Source organism: Rhinolophus sinicus, chromosome 8 (assembly GCF_057876585.1).
Source record: "Rhinolophus sinicus isolate RSI-liver-muscle chromosome 8, RSI-T2T, whole genome shotgun sequence".
NCBI lineage: Eukaryota > Metazoa > Chordata > Mammalia > Chiroptera > Rhinolophidae > Rhinolophus > Rhinolophus sinicus.
In genome coordinates, this window is record NC_142508.1 from 16,783,802 (window position 1) to 16,809,341 (window position 25,540).

General features: G+C 42.6%; 1 protein-coding gene across 2 annotated transcripts in view; it reads right to left on the reverse strand.

Moving 5' to 3' along the window:
* Positions 1-7,525: 7,525 nt before the first annotated feature.
* STRIP2 (striatin interacting protein 2) overlaps positions 7,526-25,540 on the reverse strand; it is a 38,887-nt gene continuing 20,872 nt past the window's right edge. Inside the window, exons 15-21 of one of the 2 annotated variants that reach the window (XM_019751395.3) lie at positions 25,312-25,409; positions 24,748-24,874; positions 22,143-22,243; positions 18,912-18,978; positions 13,806-13,910; positions 12,756-12,960; positions 7,526-10,526 (exon numbers count right to left, since the gene is read on the reverse strand). In XM_019751395.3, coding sequence (XP_019606954.1) covers positions 10,276-10,526; positions 12,756-12,960; positions 13,806-13,910; positions 18,912-18,978; positions 22,143-22,243; positions 24,748-24,874; positions 25,312-25,409 — 954 coding nt within the window. In that variant the 3' untranslated portion in view covers positions 7,526-10,275. The remainder of the gene's footprint in view (positions 10,527-12,755; positions 12,961-13,805; positions 13,911-18,911; positions 18,979-22,142; positions 22,244-24,747; positions 24,875-25,311; positions 25,410-25,540) is intronic. The other variant, XM_074315612.2, reaches the window with a different exon arrangement.

The following is a 25,540-nucleotide window of genomic DNA, read 5'->3' on the forward strand; positions in this document are numbered from 1 at the left end:
TCATCTTTGAACCTCCTCTCTCCTGGATGTACCCAGAGCTCGCGCTCACCCACACCTACCTGAGCTGCCTCCTGACTTTATGGTCTGGGGATGGTGCTGCCCGTGCCCGATCACCCAGGCTCAGACCTGCGCTCCTTGTCAAGCCCTAGTTCTCTGGGGCTGTTATTTTTCCCTGTCAATCTCCCCCGTACCCCAAACCACCACCTGTGTTCAGGTCTGTACTGGCTCGATATCTCTTATCCTGCACTCCACCCTGGTATTTTTTTCTAAAGGATAAATTTAATCCTGCCTCAACCATTTTCAAAAACTTTTAATGACTATTTCGTACAGAATTAACTCCTTGGTGTGGTATTGATGGCCTTTCAAAATCTTGCCTCAAGCTGCTTTTCTAGCTTTATTTACTCTCACAAGCCCTACATCCCTTATTTTTTGCCATATTCTTTAGAGTCTGGGATTTGTTGCATTCGCACATCTTCCAGCTTTGGCTTTACATGGCCCCCTTTACCTCGAACGCCTTCTCCCCCTCACCAATCAAAAGCCTATTCAAACTTCCCGGCCCAGTCCACACCGTACAATCTGTGAGCTCAATTAATCACTACCAACACTTTGTGCCGAGTCCTCTGGCCTAGATATACGCTTACTTGTCGCCCCTTTTCCACAGTGGGCAACCTCTTTCAGGCTCATCTATGTATGCCACAGCAGTAACAACAGGCATTCGTGGAATCATTCCCACGCGTCAGTGGGAAGTATCACCCCCGTTGTTCTGCCAAGCCCAGCAACTTCTTCCTTCTCACTGATGTCTGAGACGCAGTTACCGTGCTCCCTTCCCGTCCTTCTGTCCCATCTCCCCACCTGTTTCTGCGAAGTGCGCTATGCTCTCAGCTCAGAGTCATCTCATGCCTACCTGCCTCTCCTGCACGCCGATTGCCGGCTGAGCTCAAGGTCCCGTCCTCAGCCCCCTGCCCTTCTTCCTGTGTCTTCTCACGTCATGTCAGCGGCTACCTGTCTCGGGGTGACACAGTCTCTGTCGTGGAGGAATGGCCTCCGTCTGAGCTCCTGTCCTCAGGCCCCCTTATTCCCTAGACTTAGGGCATCTCCCCCTCATGTCAGCCTCTCTCAGTTTCCTGTCAGTGGCAACGCTGCTCTCCCAGCCTCCTGCTTTGTCAGCTCTGACTCGTCTCTCTCCAACGTGAAGGATGGGTCCACCATGAAGACCAGTGCCTCCTCTGGAAATTCTCTTCTATCAGCCCCTCCCTCGACATCGTCCTCATTTTAGACCAGAGCTTCATCATTCTGTACTGAAAATGCTTAACCCGGAAGGAGAACTTTGCAAACATCATCACGTTCTCCAATTTGCACTTGAGTTCAGAGAGCGTAAGTAACTTGCCCGAGTTCACACACACAGAGTCAAAGCCCACTCTGTCCGTCTGTCCAGCCTGTGTTGTTACACACTAAAATTATTCGGGAAGGTGCCCTGGCCTGGAGGCCAGAAGATGTAGGTTCAAGTCTTGGCCTCACTGCTTACTAGTTAAGCAATTTGGGGAAATTCTTTGAATTTCACTTTCTTCCCTTGGGTTGCTGTGAAGGTGATATGATAGAATGTATGTGCAAGTGCTTTGTGAATTCAAATTGTTTCCAGTAAGCCTTGCTTTAAAAATATGAAGTTGGGGGTGGGGGTGGGGAAATGGAATGGGGAGAGGTACTAATTTTCAGTTATAAGATGAATTGGTCTGAGGATCTCATGTATAAATAACATGGTGACTATACTTGACAGTATGTTGTATAATTGAAATTTGCTAAGAGTGGAACTCAAGTGTTCCCAGTAAAAAATAAGTGAGGTGATTGATGTGTTAATTAATTTGATTGTGGGAGTCCTTTCACAATGTATATGTATGTCAAATCATCATGTTGTATACTTTAATATATTACAATTTTATTTGTCAATTATACCTCAATAAAGCTGAAAAAGAAAGATATACGTAAAGCATAAGAAAGCATGCTTTGTCAGTGGACATATGAGGTTGGACAATTAAGTTCACAAACTCATCCTAGAAAAAGTGCTATATTGCTGAATATCACTAGTGTCACCTTAGAAGTGCTCCCCTTGGGCAGCTATGCACTGACGCCAGCGCTTAGTCCACCCTTCAAAGCACTTTTGGAACTTTTTCTGGAATGGCCATCAGAGTTGTCCTCGTATTACCCTTGATGTCCTGAATGTCATCAAAATGTCTTCCTTTCAATAGTTCCTTTATCTTTGGGTAAAGAAAGAAGTCACTGGGGGCCAGATCAGGTGAATAGGGAGGGTATTTCCAATATAGTTATTTGTTTACTGGCTAAAAACTCCCTCACAGAGAGTGTCCTGTGTGCTGGGGCATTGTCGTGATGCAAGAGCCATGAATTGTTGGCGAAAATTTCAGGCATCTAACTTTTTCATGCAGCCTTTTCAGCACTTCCAAATAGTAAACTTGGTTAACTGTTTGTCCAGTTAGTACAAATTCATAATGAATAATCCCTCTGATATCAGAAAAGTTTAGCAACAAGTTACCAAAAAAATCGTTACAACAAGTTCTGGAACTTAATTGTCAGACCTTCGTAACATGAGACAAAATCAGTGGTTTAATGACAGTCTGGAACAACTTCAGTGGCAGCACCATTTTCAAAGTCTGGATCTTCAGACTTTGCACTGGAGAAAGCCTTAGCATTGACCTTACAAGGAGGTGAGTGAAGAGGGCTGCTGAGATGTGTGGCTGAAAACAGACTTTGCTATAACACAGAGGGCAGGTTACCACTAGAATCAAAATATCATTGACAACATATGCATTTTTCTTAAATACCAGTCCACTTAAGAATCACTTAGCCTTTAGGACTTAAGATAGATCTGTTTATTCTATAAGAACTGAACAAATCTTCCTGTGTAAACTGGAAGATGATGTTAAATTTAGATAACTATTCAAACTTACATCCGAATAGCACTAGTTAATTTTATCTGTTTATAAATACACGTCCTTATGTCTTCTTTATTAATAGTAACATTTACTGTACTGTTCTTTTAAAAAATGTAACATTACCAGAATGAAAGCATGCATTCTTAGAATATCCAAACTTAGAATATCTATCACTATCTTTCTTAGAAGTTACACTTTAAAATTCCTGTTCCCTCCCTTCTCTCCCTCCTTACTTCCTTTATGGCACTGCATCCACTTCACCCATTATAGCCTTAACATTGAAGAGGAAGTTACTAAAAAATAAAACATTCTTTGATGGTAACTTCCTCTGGTCAGCCACTAGGGTCCTAGCAGTCAGAACCTTGGGGTGCAGCAGGATGAGCTGGGGCAGACTCAGGGGAGGAAATTCTCTAGAGCAGGGGGTCAGCAAACTCAAGTAATAAATAGTTTAGGCTTTGCATGCCTTATGTCCTCTTTCACAACTACTCAATACTGCTGATGTAGAACGAAAGCGTTTATAGACACGATGTAAATGAATAAGCATGCCGTGTTCCAGGAAAACTACTATGGAAACTCCAATTTGAATGGCATCAAATTTTCATGTGTCATAAATTTTTTTTTTTAAATTAGGGAAGGGGAACAGGACTTTATTGGGGAACAGTGTGTACTTCCAGGCCTTTTTTTTTTTTTCCAAGTCAAGTTGTTGTCCTTTCAATCTTAGTTGTGGAGGGTGCCGGTCAGCTTCAAGTTGTTGTCCTTTCAGTCTCAGCTGTGGAGGGCGCAGCTCAGCTCCAGGTCCAGTTGCCGTTTCTAGTTGCAGGGGGCGCAGCCCACCATCCCTTGTGGGACTTGAGGAATTGAACAGGCAACCTTGTGGTTGAGAGCCCACTGGCCCATGTGGGAATGGAATCTGCAGCCTTCGGAGTTAGGAGCATAGAGCTCTAACCTCCTGAGCCACCTGGCCGGCCCTCATAAAATATTTTTATTCTATGGATTTTTTCCCCCCTAACCATTTAAGAACGTAAAAATCATTCTTAGCTCATGGGCTATATAAAGAATGTTGGTAGGCCAGAGAATTAAAATGCTATTTATTATTCTTGCTGGGGGACTCTTTGAAAGGGAGAACGAGGTGAGAAATAACAATAATCAGCAATTATTGAACACTCATGTTTAGCAAGTATTAATCTAAGCACTGTATGCATACTGACTCATTTAATCCTTATGATTCTAGAAGGTAAGTAGTAGTATTATCCCCATTTTACAGATGGGGAATTTAAGGTATAGAGATGTAATAACTTGTCACTTATCAGACAGCTAACAGAGCCTAGATATAATAACTCACCAAGTTGCGTCCAGTACCTTCAATCTGATCCATTACGCTGTATGGCCTTTCTGGGTAAAATATCTCACGTCTTGTGGTAAAGACATACTATCAGAGGCGTCCACATGGAGGAGCTTTGTCATGTTAGCTCCATTAAGCATTTGAACAAAAGGTTACAGAATGTCCAAAGTAATGTTCCATTAGGAGGCAAGGGGAGAGATGACGCCATCTTGTTTAGTAAGGAAGTCATCAAAGGTGTTTGAGCAAAGCTGGGATGACTTTTGTACTCTTACAATTCCTTAGAAAGGCTTTGGTGATTTTCTTTTCTATAAAATAAAAGTAAAATTTTAAAATCGTTTTTGAAATTTAAATCTGACCAATTACACAGGAGTGGACAACCTGAACACCTCCCCACAGCCCACTCAGACAAATTACTTTCGCAGGATCTGGGAGTCTGAAAGGCCGGAGCTGCTAGCAGGAGGTTATATTTCAGATTGCTCTGGCCTATTGCTACGAGAACTAAGTGAATCTCCCTCACCCTCATCCTACAGCACACACACCCCATTCTTGTCTTCTATACCTTTGCTTCTCACTTTCTTCCTCGCTGAAAAATGTTTTAAAGCACTGTTAGGGAAGAATTGTTTGATTTAATTATTCAATATATTAAATTTATAGTCATCGAAGAAAATGCTGATGTAGATAAGATCTCCAGGATAAATGATAAAAGCAAGTATAGATCAGAATATATTGTGCTTCCATTTGTGTAAAAAATGTTGGTGGGGAGGAGACGAGTATGATCATGGGAATTTGCTGAAAGTATAACAAATAGAAAAAAATACTGATGGTGATGACTTGTGGAGAATGAGGCAGGGATCTGGGGTGGGATGTTACATTTTTCACTCTGTACTCTGAAAAATCATTTGATTTTTTATATGTATCTTCTTAACAAAAATACCAATAAATACATAAATGTATTCTTCAATTTTACACCTGCTTCCCTGTGTCACAAAATCTACCCAAGCCTGAAACTTTCTTTAATTGACTCTCCTTTGACTAAGTCAATAACTGCAAGCATTTTCCAAATAAAGATAACTCCCCCTGGATTTTGCCTTATACCTCTAATAATGATAGAGAGTAAATGAATCAATATTGATATTTATAAGGTGTTTGATGAGTGTTAGTGGATAGACTGATGCTTCCCAACCCCCCCCCCCACCCAAAAAAAAAAGCATATGTTCATGATCTCATCCTTAGGACCCATGAATATTACCTTATATGGCAAAAGATGCAATTAAGTTTAGGATCTTGACAAGGGGAGCTTATCCTGATGGGCCCTATATTCAATCAGAAGTATCCTTGTAAAAGAGAGGCAGAGGGAGTTTTGAGACAGAAGAGGAGGAAGCAATGTGACCACGCAGGCAGGAATTGGAGTGATGTGCCACAAACCAAGGAATGCCCAGAGCCCGCAGAAACTGGAAGAGGCAACGAATGGATTCTCCCCTAGAGCCTTTGAAGAGAGTATCGTCCTTCTGACACCTTGATTTCAGACTTCTGGCCCCCACAACTATGAGAGAAGAAATTTCTCTTGCTTGAAGCCACCCAGCTTCTGGTGACTTGTTATAGCAGGCCTAGGAAGCTAACAGTGGGAAGAAGGTACAACTAATGGCTCAAGTTAGGTGTTGGGATTCCATAAATGTTCATGGTTCTTCTGGCCCAAATAATACCACAAGTTGATTGTATTGAGGTATTTAATTCTGTTGTAGACACTTTAGTTGTTACTATAGAAACTATGAAGTTGTGAGGTTCTTGTCAGTGAAAGTATTGGAGGCTAGATAAACACAGAGGGAATGCTATTAAAGGAATTCTTACATTGGATGCAGATTGGCCTGGATGATCTCAGATCCCTTTAACTCAAGGATATATTTCCACAGAAAAATCTGCTTCCAAATATGAGGTTTAACATTTTAAGGATAATAATTAGAATAGTCAGACATATGGAGAGTACAGTCACCTGGGAAAGGTATATATTTGAAGGTATAACATACTGAGGACTTACCATCTATGAACTTTCCAGACCAGGAATTCTGAAGGCAATCCAGAGGCTACTGAAAATTCACTAATGGAAAAATCAGTCAAATAAGATAACTCATGTGTCTTCCCAAAATCACCAATTAGGACTTATCCATGCCAACATTTCTAAAAGTATTTGCATGTTGCTGCCAATATAAAAGCTTTGATCTCTCCCCTTGTTCTATCTTATGTTAGAGATTACACATTTCCTTATATTGTTAAACTGCCACCATATTAATAGCTCAGTGTTGAGTGGTAAGATTATAAGGGAGGCAGATTATTCTTTTCACGATCACTATATTCTTTTTTTGGTTGAGAGAAAACGAGAAGGCAGGAGGCCCAGAGGAAGACAAAAGTTACATTTAGTGTATACATAATAAAATCATGCTGTGGCCATATTTACTCCAAAATTTTTGATGTCTCATGTTGAAAAGCATCATATATGTACTAGTATTAAACACATGTAAGATAGTACTAGCTGCTATAGAACCTACTGAGTGTTTCAAAAATGTTTATAGCTAAATTCTGTATTTTGTAAAATATTCTTTTATTACAGAAGACATTCTCTTATCACACTAATACAGAAAAGCCTGGCCCGGAATTATAGGTAGAACAGATGTTAATTGGCCATGCCCAGTATTTCTGAGATAATACCAGGACTTTGTTAGCCTCTGCAAATCACCCTAAATACACAGCATGCAGCGTCCCAGAGCGCCAAAAGAGTAGCAAAGTTCATATTTGACCTAGCCTGGTTATTAAGGTGGTTACTTAACTCACCAATTACAGCATTGACGAGATCAAGGTCATGAATTTGATTGTTGTATAAACCAGTGTCATTTGTGTTCCAGAACCACAGCTACATTCTTATTCTCAGCTAATTTTATTGCAAATATGGGCTATCTCAAGAACTACAGCAAAGAATTCAAACACAACTACTCGGGGGAGAAACAGAAACCATTAAAATACTTGTCTATAGGATTGTCTTTATATAACAAAGGTTATTGTTAGGTGGAAGAACAGGGGAACTGTGGACAAAGGTCAAGAAAGCCACAACTGAAAATATCAGCACTCTGGGCGGTGAACACACAGTGTGATATATAGACGATGTAATACAGAATTGTACACCTGAAATCTATGTAACTTTACTAACCATTGTCACCCCAATAAACTTTAATTTTTTAAAAAAATAAAGAAAATAGCAGCACAAAGCCCTGAAATGGGTAGGTTCAAATACTCCCTGGAAATCTGTTGGAATTCTCAAGAATCTCTAAGAAAGTCCCACTACCAATCTCAAGAGTTCATGGGAAGCTGCTGTATCTCATTGTCTGTGGCAATCTGGTTGCCAATTGGTTCTGTTTCTCTAGTGAGCTTCTCTGGCCCAGTGGCTGGCTTGTCCATGTGAATCGCTTCAGGCCAGTGGAATATGAGCAATTTGATTAATGCCACATCCAAGCAGGAGCTTTAAAGGTGCTTGCATGGTATGGTTTGGTCTTTTGCTCCTGCCCTTTACTATGAGGACAGTATATCCCAGGTAGGGCCAAGTCTGTCAGCCTAGTGCCAGAAGAAGACGAATGGAGCAGAACCAATCTGGTAAGTCAACCTGAGTTAAGCACAGCTGCAGCTGATCCCCAAACCCATGAACAAGAAATAGAAGTTTGTCATAAGTCACTGAGATTTTGCAGTTGCTTATATTTGTCTACTCCCAGGGAATACTAATAGGAGATTTTATATATTCATGCTCTTTAATTATCTTTCCTTTTTGTATCTATGGTCTATAAGATTCTCTTATGTTGAAGAATTTAAAGACCCAATTTCTAACTCTAGTTCAATTTTCTTTTTATTAAAGTGCTTCAGTAGATAAAGTGTCAACACAGACTTTACTGAAATATTCACAAATAAAAATCTTCTACTTTAATGAATCACTCAAATAATGGTCTTCTATGCGGTAACAATAATCACCATTGGAGGTTGATTAATCTGAATTTATTCCTAACCATACACATTGGTTCTCAAATTGGGAGATTCAAACTTGTTACCTTAACATATGGGGCTGACTGTCAACAGCTAAATACTAGTCCCAGCAAGTCAGTGGAAAAATGATGCGATTTGAAACTAATCACTTCTCCTTGGTACCACAGTTTCTCCATCTGCACTGAGAATTAATCTTCCCTTCGAGAAGATTTGTAAGAAAGTATGAAATGTTAAGGCTTAGCGTACTTCTATGCCTCAGAAAGCATTCATGTGCATATTTTTAAAAGGGCAGCTTATTTGTTCTTGACACAAATTAAATACTATATGGCTTTAAATGAACTAGATTGATGACTGCTCTTTCCTTGAACATTATCTTTTTACTTAAGTCACATTAAAATTATAGATTAATAGGGTTCATAGATGATATGCTCAGTAAATTATTTTGATTGCAAAGAGGACTACCATCCTACTCAGGCAAAATTTACAAATTATTTTAAGAAGTTTCATCCATTACATACTTACATTCATCATGACCTTCCCATAAAAACAGAAATCTGGCTACCTTAAAGCACAAAGAAGTGAAATTTTAAGCTTTAATTAGAGTTTTGGTATAGTTCCTTTGAACATGGTTTGTAATTTGGTCATGAAAATGAGATTGGGGTTGACAAAGGACTGAGTCAATAAGCCAATTTTGATTAGACCTCCCCCTCCTGGCACAATTAAAGTGGCCTGGTGCTATCATAACAAAGATTCAGTAGTGTCTATGTGGTGGGTGGGGGTGGATTTAAAGTTAAAAAGCTTGATAATATAGATGACAAATGTGGGGATAGAAGAAATGTAAAACAATCCTGATTGAATCAGAAACTTTTCTAAAAACTTGTCCTGTTGGGAAGTATTTGATTCTACTGTAAGAAAAGTTTATAGAGGTTGGTACACCAGTCCTTATATTTTCAAAGAAATGTGCAATACTTTTAGGTAGAAACAGTATTGCTAAATTACCAGCAGAAAAAAGAAAAAAAAAATCAATTAGTATAGAAAAAAAATGGTAAGCTGTGATGCTCTTGCTGTTCAATTAATAATTGATCATGAGCACAAATGGATACACTACCTCAATAAATAAACCCTTCTGTAGTTAACTGGTCATTTAAAAAATGAATTTGATGAAAAAAATAGTTTTCTACAGTGTAGGCAGTCATTTTAAGACTAAGGTAGTTTCAGAAAAACATGAAGGCCTGTTTCACATCGGTTGTGGCAAAGCACCCCATGCCTTATACAGAGTACACAAGGAAATAATTTTTACATTGAACACAGATCTCTTGGGGAATAAAGAAAAAAACACTTCACACAATATACATGCAATATCTGGGTAATAGGAAATCAGCATCCTTCACAAAGCAGGTGCAGGTGTTCTAAAATCATCTCAAAGCTAGTGATTTTAGAAAGAGGTGAGTGTCGAAATTCTAAATTTAAAATAAAGACTTAATTTCAAAGTTGGTTTTTCCAAACCTCTGGTAAATCCTAGGAATCCAGGTGAGCAGAAGACAATGTTCTCGTTTATGATGTGCACCTCCTATTACCATGATGAATGCCCTGGGCCAAATGCCATAATAAACTTACACTCACTTGGGGCCAACAAAGGCCAGGCTGGTTCTAGGCAAGACTAAAAAACAGTCCCACAAAAGGGCCCATCAGGACTGATCCAGCAGATTTCTAAGGCCACCTGGCACCCAGCAGACCCCAGGGCAAGTTGATCAATTTTTTGTGTGACTCAGGATCCCAGGCTTGCATTATCTCCAGGCCCAGCAGCTCCCAGAATGCCCCGAACTCCACAGGATGTCGGTGGACTGGGCCAGCTCTCCCCTGGACAAACACTTCCAGAGCTGGAAACAAAGGCTGAATGGGCAGGGTAGGCAGAGCACCATTTATTGGAGCCAACCCCCATCTATCAGATGCTTCGTAGACCAGAGCTTAGTGATTCTGGAGCAGCTCTTCCCAACAGATGGGTTGTGAAAACACCTCTCTTTCCAGCCAGATCTCATACGAATAGTGGAAATCCTCAGGCAGATCCAACCTCTGCCCCAGCACACTCTGCAAGCAGTTATCCACAGGTGAGAATTCAGAGTCCTGGGGTCTGTCATACCGGCGGCTATTAAAAGCCTCAATGTTGGCTCTCAAGGTGCATTCTTCTGCTTGGAAGTCCCATGGCCTGGCATCGATGTCTGTGATGGGAAGAGAGAAAGAAGAAGATGTATGCAATTCAGGACACTGGGCCCCTTACCACAGAACATGGTCTGTAGGATACCAGCAATGGAACTGCTCAGAATTTCCTTTTCTGTAAAGAGCCATGTACAAAGTAAGTAAATAACATGTTGTCATTCAGGTTTAAAAAATACACACATGCCTACATACACATGCTTATATATGCAGAGACTATCTTTGGAAGGGTAGTCTAGAAACTGGTAGCAGTGATTACCACTGAGAAGGAAATGAGGACCCTGAGGGAGGTGGACTTCTTTTACTGTATTTCCTTTTCATTATTTCACTGTGTTACTAGCTATATGCATAGGAAGTCCTCAACATCATTGATGGGTTCTGTGATTTTAAGCGAAATGACATATAAGGAAACCAATTTTATCATAGGTTAATTGATATAAATGAGAGGTAAGTTCCGAAGGTATCTCATCAACTTATAATCAAATGACATTGAAGGGAGGATATTATTCGAGGACCTCCTGATTATATTTTCCAAATGGCAACTCAGTTCCCTTTCTTGAACCTTCCTCAGGATGGGTCTTTCCCATTTGAACAGAATCACCAGCTCTCAAAGAACGGGAAGAGGCACAACAAGGAGACTCAGAATGGACCAATTACTAAAGACTTTCCTGATTCCCTGCGACCTCCCCCAGCACATTGACAATCTATGTGTCAGCTTATGTGAAGATTATGAGGTGAAGACTTCCGTGGAGGTAAAGACAGAAAACAGATAATCTGCTTTGTTTCTACTTATTCCACTTAGACACTTATTTCAGAGCCAGGGATACATATTTCCCAGATCACTTATGTCCCACACTCAATGGTTTATCCTAAGTGCAGCTGGGGTTTGGGCTCACAATGGCAGCAACAACAGATGTGCCCTTTACAGGGTAAAACATTTTCATGTTTTAAAAGTCTGTAAGAATTTGAATAGTTAATTGTGCTTTATGTCTTACAGTAGAAGTTGCATCCTGCCTTGTTATCTGCAAACCATACACGTCCCTTAGTTCTCTGAACTCTTTACTGCAGCATCCTCTAAAATTCAGGCAGGTTACAAATTTGAGCAAACACAAGTCATTAGTCATCTTACCAAAAACTCTTAAATGCAATTATGCAAATAATGATCAAATCCCACTACAGCAAACACCAATACAAGGAAAAAGCTCTCTAAAATAAATTCTTCCAAACTCTGGTCAATCTTAGCATAAGTCCTGGTAGGTCAACCAGATATTGCAATGTGAGGCAATATACCGTTACCAGCATTACCTCGCCTGTGCCATAGCCAAAAAGGTTTAAATCGAATGTATCAAACCTTTAGATCTAACTTTCAGTTTACAGGTAATACCAGAGATAGAGGAATAACGTATATGATACCACACGAATCAAGTAGACAAATCTAGAAAGTGGATATGGAAACTGGAGAAAACTTGAACTATTTCTTCAATTAGTCAGTGTTGGGGAGGAGGAGAGAGAGGGAGGGGGACGGTGACTGCTAGAATCAAAACAAATAAAAGGATATAACAACCAGATGGAATTTATGGTCCTGGGTTGGATTATGACTTGGAAAAAAATAGCTTTAAAGAACATTTTGGGGCAACTGGGGAATTCTGAATATAGACTTGATTATTAGATAAAATAAAAATATAGTGATATGGGAGGGTAGAAATGTTAACTGAAGAGAGAAGATGATAAAATAGCACATACAATTTGCTTTCATTTTAATAAAATGTGTATATGTAGAAAATGACCTGCAATAATATACAATAAGATGTTAACAGTGGCAATCTTTGGGTGGTATAAATATGGCTTAAATATGGTAATATTGTAAAATGTTTGTTTACTTGTATTTTCTAACTGCTTTGTAATAAATAAAAGGTTGTTTTAATTTAAGGGAAAAAAAAAAGCTCTCAGCGAAACCTGTCATTTAAAGGAATGCTTTGGAAAGGGAGTAATTATCCCTCAACTTACTTGTTTAATAAAATAGGTTTTCATAGTTTCCGTAGGACAGGCACAGGGTACGTGCTAGATTGGGGCAGTGCATTAAAGTTTGTTATATCAGCACATGACCTATAACCACATATCTTCTCATCTAAAATATGTAATAATTCATACAATGAGAGTAGGAATAAATGTTTATTTAGTTTTGTTTAAACCCCAGGCAACTCCTGGAGGTGCAAAGCTCTGAGAATACTCACCATTCCCGTAAGCCCAGTCGTCATTCATGCGGTGGCGCACTTTCTGGTAAATGGCTGACATGGTTTTCATGTTGCTTTTCCTCCACTGGCGCCCAAGGTACTTGGTCTGTATTTTGAGCAGCTTCAGGACATAAAGTTGTAGCATGGCTTGTTTGACCTTGAGGGCCCGCTTTAAGATTGGAGCAGACTTAAACACCACCAACATCTGCCCATTTAAAGAGGGGTGGGAGTGAAGAAAGACAGATGCAAATCTAAAGTGTCTTGGCATTTCCAGCTCACAGATAAATGAAGCCAAATCTGGCTGGCCTCAGATTACCCTGGGAAGCTTTGTGAATCTATGGTCCAGGCTCTACTTAGATTTAGTCTTTAAGAACATAGAGGAACTACTCCATTTATACTTCACAAGGAAAAGTTTCTAATATTCAAAGTACATGATATAAAGTGCAGAACTATTTTGTCAGGTACACATCTCATTTTCACTGCTGGCAGTTTCTTGTGTATCTTCTAGAGGTAATTCTATGTATGCATATATTACTTTTATTAACAAAAATGATAGCCAACTACATATCCTGTTGTACTATTTCATACCATGCTTTTCTAAAACAATATATCTTGAAAATTATTCCATTGAACTACCTCATTCTTTTTAATGTTATATATTATTCTATTATAAAGTTGTACCACAAATTATGTAACCAGTTGGTCCCATATTAACGACTAGTTAGGTTGTTTCTTATCTTTCATGATTACAAATAATGCTGCAATGAATAACCTTAGACTTGGGATGTGTAACTATAGTCCAACTAACGACACTAACTTCCCTACCAGAGCAGCCCTGAGGAAGTGTCCATATTTAGCTTCCTGAAAAGAAATGGACTGGTAAATAATTATCTCATATAGAATAAATGTCCAGAATGAGGAGGGGGGAAATCTTAGGTAGCATTTAGTGTCTATCTATAGAGCTCGCAAAGCAGGAAGTCCAAACTATTTACTAGCGATTCAAAATAATTCAGTCAGATGGACACCTCAATGACCTGAAGCGCCACTCACCATGGTTCTGGAATGTTTCCATTTGGTCAGCTTATTGAGCAGCCTCAGAAGGTTGATGCAGGAAAAGAGGTTCCTCCAGCAGAACTGACTGTTTTCTCCAGCTTCCTGTAAGAAGGCATGCCTCTCATTATCTCAACACCTATAAGGCTGTCATTCCCACAGAAACCTGGAAGTCACTGGTGATCAGTCTAGATGAGGCTTTCCCTGTGAAATGCTTCCTCCTCACCATCCTGCTCTTCACACACTGAGGCCTTAACCCATGCAATATCTTCCATCTGAAAACACACAGCTGCCAATCCTGGAAGACTCTGGATTTAGAGCAGGCACTGGTCAGAAAGATGATACATGAACATAGAAACGTCATTTAAGCAAGCTTTCTAATTTAGGATCAGAAAAGAGATGATAGAATTTTACCCCCATATACTTTACAACACTTATATAAGCTGTGTTTGTAACTGCTAGGAGTTATTCTGGTAGATTTCAAACTATGTGAGATGGATCTGATATTCATTATGGTTGAATTTTTTTAATCACTCCCCACCCTCCTTTATCAAACATATTGCAATAAATTGCTTAATTCTTCAGCATGGAAAGAAAAATGGCAGATGGTTAATTTTAACTAGGTGTTTCTCTTATGTTTCTCGATATCTTGTGCGCACCCAACCAGAAATAACAGATTAGAAACAGGTACCTACTCATCGTTCAGGAGTCCTTATGGAATTTGGGGCCTATAAATATATACTGGTGTCAGAAGCTATCTACACCAATGAGTATGCATGGTAGCCAAACTAACATCTTGGAAATTCCTCATGTCCACAGAGTGACAGGAGAGTGTAGGAGTAAAAGATGTGTAGAAGCGAGCTGCTGTCTGGTGAATGGAAAATTGCCCCCTCCTCTCCCAAATGAATTTGAAACAAGCAAGACAGGCATACATGTAATGTGGATTGAACATCCATGATTTTTGAGAGTATTAGGCTTGCCTAAGATATAAATAAGACTAAGGGTCAAAAGGTTTCAGGGAAATTTTTTAGAACTATTATTTAGAAAAAATGTTCTTCCTGTAGTAAATGTTCAATATTGTGTTTAGAACTAGTTCCCAGGAGAACCATCTGTTTCCATCCAAGGGAAACTTCCATGGGAGTTTCCACTCTAGTGCATTAAGCTAGTTTGCCTTGCCCAAAACAGATCAGGTTCTATAGATGTGATATCTTCTGTGGCTAACAGAGGAAACAGACTTTTAAATGTTTATTTTTTAAAAAAGAAGCAAGGGAAACAACAAACATATGGGAGAGAGAGGTAAGTGTATTGGAACTGTATCGTAATTTCTAACACGGTAGTAGCATTAAAAGCCTTGCATTGCTTAGCACCCAAAGGATAACACAGGAGTAGAGGTACAGCCTTGTAGAAGAAGCACTGGAGTGGGTCCCAGGACACCTGGATCATGGTTTTGCCCTGGCTGTGTGATCTTGGGCAAGTCATTTCCCTATTTCCTATGAGAGGTTAAACTAGATAATCTTTGACACTTCTACTGCATAAATTGATTTCAGAAACCCACAAAAAACAAGAAGTTGATATTTTGACTATTTTATACACTTAATAATAACAATTTGAGCTGCTTTGTATATAAATGACATTTTTTGTGTATAAAAACTTCCTATTGTTGGACCGGGCGGTGGCTCAGGCATTTGGAGCTCCGTGCTCCTAACTCTGAAGGCTGCCTGTTCGATTCCCACATGGGCCAGTGGGCTCTCAACCACAAGGTTGCCAGTTCAACTCCTGGAGTCCCGCAAGGGATGGTGGGCTCCTCCCCCTGCAACTAAGATTGAACACGGCACCTTGAGCTGAGCTGTCACTGAGCTCCTGGATGGCTCAACTGGTTGGAGCACGTCCTCTCAACCACAAGGTTGCCGGTTTGACTCCCGCAAGGGATGGTGGGCTGTGCCCCCTGCAACTAGAAACGGCAACTGGGCCTGGAGCTGAGCTGCGCCCCCCACAGCTGGGACTGAAAGGATAACTTGACTTGGAAAAGAGTCCTGGAAGTACACACTGTTCCCCAATAAAGTCCTGTTCCCCTCCCTCCAAAAAACAAACAAACAAAAAACTTCCTATTGTTATTCATTCTTGAAAAACACAAAAATATAGAAAAATGTACATCTGTGTTCCTAAACTTCCTTTCTGGGGACATTTCCATCCGCAGTCAGTGGATGGACAGATTAATTCGGATATAGCTGACCGTCGTGGCAAAGGGGTTAAGATCCTTTCAGCCCTGACCGTGCAACAATTCTGTGATTTATGTCAACTCTCTGCAGTTGGTTTAAGAATGAAGCTCTGAGTCAAAGAAAATTACCTGTGGCAGCCTTTTCTTCAGCGCTCAGTCTCAGAAGTTCTAGGAAAGATGCCCCAATTCCCTCCTGACGATAATGTCGCCTGCCCAGGGCTTGCTCTCCTCTCCTTCAGACACTGCCTCCCTGACATCTACAGCTAGCCCCAGTTCTTGCCTCACCAGATGCTGCCTGCAGTGGACGCTGAAGGAACGCATGCTGGTCTGGGGCTTGGGACACCCGAGCCCAGTCTGCTCTCCCTCGCTTGCAGCAGCAGCCTCTGCATGGAGCCCTGCCTTGCCGGGTCCAACCCAACAATCACCTTCCCAGCAGGCCTTCAGCAGCATGGATGCCATTTGAGATTTGCCAGGCTTCATGGTTTTCTGTTTTTGTTTATGTTCCTTTAAGGCAGGTCACCTTCCTTTTCTCTCTCTTTTTTTGCAGGACTTGGCATATTAAGTAAGATGTAAACTTCTGTGGGGAGATATATTTTGTGACTAGCAGCATCTGGCCATTCTCTCACTCCTGGTACTTCACACTATTGAAAGCAAGGCTTTCACTCACTTTCAGCCAGCTAAAGTTAAAAAGAAAACATGTGCCCATCTTCCACTCTCACAAGTAAATTATTTGTTTGTGTACACCTTGGGTCTAAAGATGTACAAGTATATATTAATAAAGATATACATATATATGGTAATTGCAACAAAATATTAATAGTGCTTATATGTAGGATATTTTAATTCCCCCCCCCCATATTTTTCCGGTTTTCTCCAATTTTCTGCAATAGTATATATATTGACTTTATATTCAGAAAAAAACTTTAATGTTATTTAAAGAAAACCTATGCGCTTAAAAAACCCAGTATATTTTGTTTGCAATTAATTCATTGAGCCTGAAAAAAGATAAATCTTCAAGATGAGTCATTTCTGAGTATGGAACCCATCAGTTTAGATAAATAAACCATTATACTGAGGATGTATGTGGAGTAAACTTGCTAATTACTTAAGCCCATGATTGGATTTACATGGTAAATTCAAGCAAAAAACAAAACAAAACAAACTGTGGTCACCAAATGAAACCACCAGGTGTCACTGCTGCTTCACAGAAAGGAGAGGCGTACCCAGCCTGAATTTGTTTTTGATTAAGAATAGATACATGCTTTCACCCACTCTTGCCTAATAATAAAGTCTTCTCAGAGGCATAACAATTATTTTGATAATTTTATGCTCATATCCCAAAAGGTCAATTGGAAGAGATATGAAAGTATGGTTCCCATCAATTCCTAAATACGGGATTGAGAAAAGAGAACACATTGTATCCAGAAATAGATTCAGGTCATAAAAGCTGACTTTATGTTTTGAAATACCCTACTAATAGTCAAATGTTAATGCTATCTGTGTACCACTGTTTCTGTGATAAAGTGCATTTTTTATTCCAGCTCTGAATGGCAGGATGTAGGTCTCTAGCCTGCCTCTGCTGCTTTCAACAGTACGATTTGGGCAGTTATTTAACAGTAAGACAGTAATACCAACCTCATCCAGTTGTTTTAAAGATTGGATAACATCATGTACAGAAACAAAGTTGGACAACTTATCACCTCTCTCTGTAGGGGTAAGAAGTTCCCAGCTTCCTTGGCTGCTGAGACCACATTTAAATAAGACAGGGAATCTTGGCCCTGGTGCTAAAATGGGTGCTAGACTTGGTATCTCCGGACATGGGCCTTTCTCTAATTCAGGGCCTGTCATCTATGCAGAGTGGAACAGCCAAGTCACTTTATCCAATGGGCCCTCAGGCTTCTCATCTTTGAAATAGGGGTTTGGACCAAATGGCTCTCAGGTTCCATTTAGCAAAGAATCTGAAAGTTCTATACAACCTGTATCACAGAAAGCATTTTTGCATAATATATGTTTCTAATGCAACAATCTGCAGGTATTAAAGTTGGGGGACAGAGGGTTGTAGCACACACGGGTGCCGTCATCTCATCATTCAGCATTTTTTTTTTATCATTCAGCATTTATTGAGCACCTTCCATGTACCAAATATGGTGCTAGATTCTGGAGATATAAAAATGATGACAATATCTCTTCCTTTAAAGAGTTTTCAGTCAAATGGAGAAACAGGTACAGATTACGATGCAGCAGAGTGAGGGGATGGACTGAGGTGTAACTAAGGAGCTGTGACAATACGTGATGAGGTAGACACTTGGTCTTCAATATGCTGTTCATCAGTCAGTTTCATGGAATTCAGAATAACTCTAAGGGCGTTTTCTGATTTGCCTCGAGCTGTTCCCAGGATGAGGAATTTTCTGAGTCATCCTTCTGTGGCTAGATTGACTTTTGCGTCAGAGAGACCCAGGCGAGGTATTTTCTGAAGTACCACTCCTGGGTGTTATAACCCATAAGAAAAGCGAGTAGCCTGCGTGTAGCACAGCAGAAAGAAGACAGATAACTGTTTGGGGCAGACCGGAAGAGATGCTCCTGACATTTTGCACAGAAGTTCACATTCAATTTCAGTCCCCTTATCTTCCTAAATTTCCTCTCCTCCTTAGTGTTTTTCACTGACCCTTTTCTCTTCTCTACAGAATGCTATGCTCAGCTTTTCCAAATTGTTCTCAACTGGATCAGCAGCTCTAAACCCCTACCGCCTCTGGGCTTTTGCCAGTAGGCCTTTATTGAACGGAAACTCCCAAACCAGGGCACTCTGGGGCTGGAGAAGAAATGGAACAGCAAATGCCAGCCTCTGCCACCTGGCAATTTCAAAGGTCACCCCATCCCCATCTGCTTACCAGACTTTCCGTGGTGAGTTCTGGCAAATCCTGGATGGTACAGCAAGGGTAATCCAGGACCGAGATGCTGCAAGATGTAGAGATAGGGCAGGCTTTAGGAAAATCACAATGGCAGGAAACAGTTGTACCTGAAAGGGCAGGAGTGATTTCTCTCTCCAGCAGGCCCCATTTATTTCCCAAATTTCTTAGTGACCTTAGTGGAAACTAAGGGTTCTGGTGCGAGGCAACTCCAGCTCTAATCTCCTCTCCTCAGAGTCATGAAAGGAACCAACTGAGTTCTTTCAGGCTGGCCCACCATGTGGCAGATGCAAAAGAGAACCTCTGTATAGCCAGCTTTCTCCTCCATTCTTTAAAGGAATAGGCAAGCTTGTGTGCATTTGTGTCTCTGTATGTAAGTGTATGCTTGGTGTATGTGTGAATATCACTGTGCTTCCGGAGACGTTGCCCACATTTATCCCACGTAACCTGTGGAGGTGAGGATGAAACAAAGACCTCTCCTGTGTCTCTCACCAGATGTTTCTGAAGGCCAGGAGCTCTGGGGAATGAAGCTGCTCCTAAAGGAAGCTTGAGACAGAGGCAGCTTCCTGCAGCAGGGCCAATCTAGTAGCTCAAGAATGGCAACAGCATCTGTCCCCAAAACCAACAGTGGGGCACGGCCAGGGAGCTGGAGGCTCCGCGACAAGCCCGGGCAGCAGGGAAATGAGGCATGATGACAGGAACACGCCAGGTGACAGTTCTGTCTTTCCTCATCTCCCTTCTGCTCTGGTACAACGCCGAACTGAGACTCGCTCATCTCTCCTGCTCCTAGTCCTGATATTCCGTGAGGTTTAAACACCAACCTACCTGAACTAGTGCAGTTGGAAATAAAGAGGTTGGCACAGCAGCCGCAATAAAGAATATGGGTTCCCTTGGGCCTGTTTCTGCATTTTGAAAGTCACAACTTCTATCCAGGCAAAAGGCAACAATTTATTTGACTAGAAATGCATTGCCTTTGTCCAAGAAACCCACAGAGATAACCTAGGGAACAGGGGGAGGCGAGGAGCGGGCGGTGGACCTACCCACACTGTGGCTCATCATCTTACTCCCGTCCCCTGGCCTCTCCCAGCGCTGCCAGTTCTGTGCTGCTCCATCAGGATAAACGTTCTTGGCTGGCTTATCAACCTATCTGCCCACCTCCCACTGACAAAGCCCCTGGTGACCAGGAAATGGGGGCGGGAAATCACAGATGGATGCGTTCCAATCTCAGTGAACTGAATTCTAGCCTCAGGGGCCATACAAGAAGCTTACAAGTTTCTAGACTATCTAGATGGCAAGAACCCTGAGGAGGCTGAGCACGGATGAGCCCCAAGTTCTCAGGGATCAGTCGGTAGGCGGTGCACGGGAGGACCTCCCAGCCAGGCCGACCTTAGCAAGGGATGCGCCGTTGGGGGCGATCACACTTCCGACTCCCAATTGAATGCGATGGACACCTATTGGATTGTTTGCCCCTCTCTTTCCAGGCCCATGTGTTCAGTAGGGAGCATTTCGCTTCCGAACCCCACTCCCCCAGCCACAGTTGATCAATTCAGGGATGGACCTCTAACCCTGGAAATGTGAAACAAGGACTGAGCCACTGTAATCTCTGAAGTGTCATCGGGTGGGACATGGGGAGCTCATGTGAGCCTATTTCACCAAGTGGCCTGGGAAGCAGACAATGCAATTTGTCAGTGAGAGAGGAAATGGAGCAGAACTATGGCTTGGTATCCGCAGACAGAGGTAGAGGGCGTCCTGGTCTCCCCACACTACAGACCAACCCCTGAGGCCCCAGAGCTGCAACCGTGTCCTGGGTTCCAGATGATATACCTCCCATTTCTTTTTAATAAATTCTCCACTCTGCATAAGCCAGGTCCAGCGTGTTTCAGTTACTTATAACTAAGAGGGTGGACTGAAACACACCAGTACCTTCATGAAGCTGTGGCCCTCACCCCGTTCGACCTACACTTTCATTTTCCCTGGTAACCCAACTAGCATGTTTCAGTACCCTTTTTAAGGGGGCCGGTACACAAGGCTCTCTGCTTAGTAGAAAACACATTCTCCAATGTTTCCTCCAAATGGGAAAAGTATTTAAAGCAATCTCATATGTTTATCTTAACTAATGCTTACAAAAGCTCTATGATATAGTCAGAGGAGGTATTATTCTCATTTTAAAGATGAAAGTATTGTGGCTCAGAAAAACCAAGTATGTGACTTGAGATTACATAGCTAGCAAATGGAGATCCAGGTCAGGAATCCAGGTCTCATGACTTCCGGTGCTGTGTGTGTGTTAAATTACATATAAGTAAGCTGCTCTCCACGGTGGAATTTCAGGCAGGACAGACAGGCTGGTGAGGCCACACCTCCTAGCCCGTCTCCTGTCACTCCAAGTACCAGATCAGCCTTCTTCTCCTTCAGGAAATGTGTCTCTGTTAAAGCACTTAGGTACACTCTACTGATTGAAATGCTTCCCGTTCTCAGGGATGCAGAAAATTAAGGAACAAGGATCTACTGTGTAACCCTCCCTCACCTTCCCACCGCCAAGTCCCCACTTGGCTGGAGGAGTGGAAAGCAATTTGTATTCACAGCAATTGTGATCAGAAAGCAATTGATGTGTTGATCCTGCCTTCACTGCTGACTGAAGGGGTCTCACCAGCGTGCTCATCCCGAGCAAGTCAATTAACCTGAGTTTCTTTCCTAATTGGTACAATGAGAAATAAAACATGTCGTACTACCTCTTAGCACCGCTGAGATTAAATAATGGATGTGAAAATACCGCAATTTTTAAAACTACAATGTGATCTAAGTAAGGGTCTAATATTTCCTTTCAGTTACAAATTCTCTTTACACTTTAGTTTACAAAGTAGTGGAACTGATCCAACTTATGATTTATAACAAGATCGGGGCTAGCCAGACGAGCAGGCTGTTTCACAAGAAACAGCTTTTGGATCTTCTGACACAGGGCTGACATTTCATCGTTGCAGTTTCATTGCTTGGAGTCATGACAGTTTTCAGTTTTCAAAACTTTTAAAATACAAATATCTTTGTGAAGAGGCCAAACCTATACACCCCAACAGCTAACACTTCAAGGAAATTAAATTTAACAGTGACCGCTCCAAGAGACAAGGGACTACCAGGAGAACTGAGTCTCAGAGACGAAGGAATTGTCTCAACCACCCCAAACTAGCCCGTTGAAATAAACCTGTCCAGAGCCCATACCTGTTTTTAGCAGTGATGTAGGACAAAATATTTTGATTGAAGAACTTCAGGATCAGTGGAATACAGTTGGCAAATACCAAATGTTGCGATACATATTCAAACTGCATTAAAAGATCAAAGCAGAAAGGGTTGCTTATTTGGGGGAGAATAGAAGGTATGTATGAAAAAGAGAGGCAAGTATAATTCTAATATCCACTCCTCAGAATATTCACTGTCCACTTGTGTTATCAGTCTTCCTGTCTGGGAAGTGGGGAGAAATATCTTCAGCCAGCCCATCCTATACGGAGGGAGACAATCTGCAGAGGAGCAAACTCCTGACCCAAAGCACAAAACATAAACAAGCCAGAAGGAAAATCCCACTCCAGATAAATAGAAAGAATTGCTGTGAGATTTGTAACTAATCTCAACAGGAAAGGAAGCCTCCTGAGTTGTTCTCCACACCAAACGCCAGGCTCATAGTGTTTCCACTGTGATTGATACAGCAGGGACAGGTGCAACTTACTCCTGGCAACTGCTGGCATCACTGCGTCAGGACGGAAACGATGCACAGTAACCAAATGAACCACGGGAATGTGGGCTCCAGGGAGAGAACGTATGGTTCATCGTATTATCCCCTGTTCTATCAGTATGTTAATGAATGAATCCACAGGAGCCCTTCCATCAATAGGCACTGCACTGAGAATAAGTCCAAGACCTCTCTGATGAGCTAAACGCCACAACATAGGCGCTCCCTTCTGCTCTCTTGAATCTGGATGGGGTTTGTGTCCAGGAAGATCTAGTGGAGGCAGTGTCATGGAGCTGTGTCACCATGGATTTTGCCCAGGATACACTGAGGAGTATCAGACACAATTTGCCTCCAGATCCAGAACCTGGACTACTGGGAGAGTGCAGAAACTGTGTTGACAAACCAGAAAGTGGTGCCACTTTAAATCCCCTACTTCTTCCTGATTACCAAGTAGCCCCCATGGCAGCAAGCTAAGCTGCCCTCTGTCCCTGAACGTGTGGTCAGAGGTGGGGAGTCAGCTTGTGCTAGCCATTTCTTCTGATCAAATATTTTCTTCCTGGCAGCTGACCCAGGGTATTTTTCAAAGCCCCAGATGGAGAAGCCAATCCATGCCACGGAAAATGGTTTTCAGTTTGAGATGTGTCTGTAGCCTTGTCAGGATTCACTGACACTGACACACACTGGCGAGGCCCAGCAAGCCACCCACCTGTCTGGCTGTTGGTCCACACACTGCCCACCAAGCGAGGCAGGAAACACACAGCTACATGCTCCCTTCTCTACTCTTCTCCCAGGAACACTTACCTCCCACCCACCCCAACTCCTCCCAGCCCTGCTGCTGCTCAGCGAACACTAGCAGAAGTGTGAGCACCCAGGACACCCCAACACACCCAAAGACGTCCTCGCATGGACTAAAGTGGAGACGTGCCCTGGTTGTATACTCAGGGGACACAGACCCTGCAGGGACCTCCCTGCCATCTGAGGACCTGCTCTTCCTCCGGCAAACTTGGTTCTGACTTTGCAGGAGGAAAATAGAGCAGAGCTTCTGTGTGGGGATGAGAAGCCTCCTCTTCCCTCGCTCTCACCACAGAGACCATCCATTCACTGCCATCTTCCCCTATACCTTGGCGATGCTCACAGGACCAAGTCCGAACTCCTTAGCGCGGCACCAACACCTTCCTGGGGAAGCAGGTTAACCTTCCTGAGCTCTGGTTTCCTCATCTATAAAATGGGTAAAACACGACCTACTGCATAGGGTTGAGTGAATTCAATGAGAACCCACACAAGCTTCAGAGTGCCAGGCACATTGTAGCTCCTGGATAATTGCATATTTTCCTGTATATTATGGTCTGCCCCATTGTCCCCTTTAGCCTTAGGGGTCACCAGGCCTCCCCATCTTCTCCGACCCCAGGCAGAACTCCAGCAATATTTCATCAGTTCCCTAAGGCACTGTGCTCTCTCCCCTCTGGACTTTCACAAATTAGTTTTTCTGCTTGAAATGCTGCCTGTCCTCTTTCCCTGACAGCTCCCATATCCCAGTAAACATTTCTTTCTTTAGGACTCAGATTAGAAGTCACTTCTCCTCCACTTCAGGCTTACTTGGTGTATCCACAGCCGTCAATGCTGACCTGTGTTACAGTACGTACAGCTCTACCATTGGCTGTTTATGGATCTGTAGCCTTACGAGCCCTTAAGGGCCAGAACTGTGCCTTATTCCGAATCGTATCTCAAATGTTAGAAAAGTGCTTCCCATATCAAAAACTATGCCCAACATACTTTTTCCCCTTTTTGTGGAAAGCTTGAACCCTGCCTTCCATCACTTCAAGGCTGGCTGGGCCTATTCCCAAGAAACTAAATTCCTACCCACAACCCTCAGCTGATGCTCGAAGGACAGCCATCTGTACTCTTCTAGGACAGTTCCCCACATCGTACTCCAGCCCCCCCCCCCCCCAAGCCAGTGCGACAGGTGTCTGGATTCCCTGAGTGACACAAAGAGAAGGCTGGAAGAGGCTCAGCAGGGCTACGAGGGCTCTTGGTCCCTCGTTGGGGAGACGGGCCCGGAGAACACCTGCGCCCTGTGGACAAGTGGTCCCCGCTGCTCACCTGGTAGATGTGGTTCAGTTTGAAGTGTTTGAGGAGGAGCAGGAGCAGAGCAGAGATGCTCTTTACGATGATCTCCTTGTGCCTGTTCACGTCGATGCCCAGCTTCATGCTCTGGAGAACAGTGACGCTACAATGGGGACAGGAGTCAGGGCAGGGGTGGCAGGGGAGAGGCCTCCATGACCCAGCGTACAGACAGCCAGGCCTTGGGGAACCCGAACTTCTGGCCTACGGAAACCTCCAGAGTTCCCACTTCCAAGCCTGTTTAGAGAAAACCACCTGGAGTCTCCTTGTTTCTCTCTCCGCTTTGGCAAGCTCATCCCTTGGCAAAGCCCACCCACGTACCCGGGCTGCCAGTCACGGGCACTGAAGTTGCCCTCCAGACCCTCGATTCTGAGCTCAAAAGGGCACAGCAGAGAACACTGGAGTGAAAAGGGGCTACTGGTGGTGGAGGGGAGACCTCTGTGGAGACAACCCCTGTGCGTGTTGACAAGGTGGGGTGGGGACTGGGAGACCCCCTAGACGAGATGGCTAGTACTGAGCAGCTGCCCCAGCAGAAGCACTCACGGCATTTCCTCAGGAAGGACATCTGCCAGGATATTGATAGAGTCTGTCTTAGCCTTGGAGGTGGGGGCTGCGGCCAGCAGAATCTTAAGCAGAGCAATCTGGAAAGCAGAAAATGAGTACATGCATCCCTGTCCGGCCCACTCAACGAGGCGATTCTTCAATACCCCAACCGCCATACGAGAAGTGTTTTAACGCCTTCCTTTCAGTTCTTTCCTCAACGACAAAATCT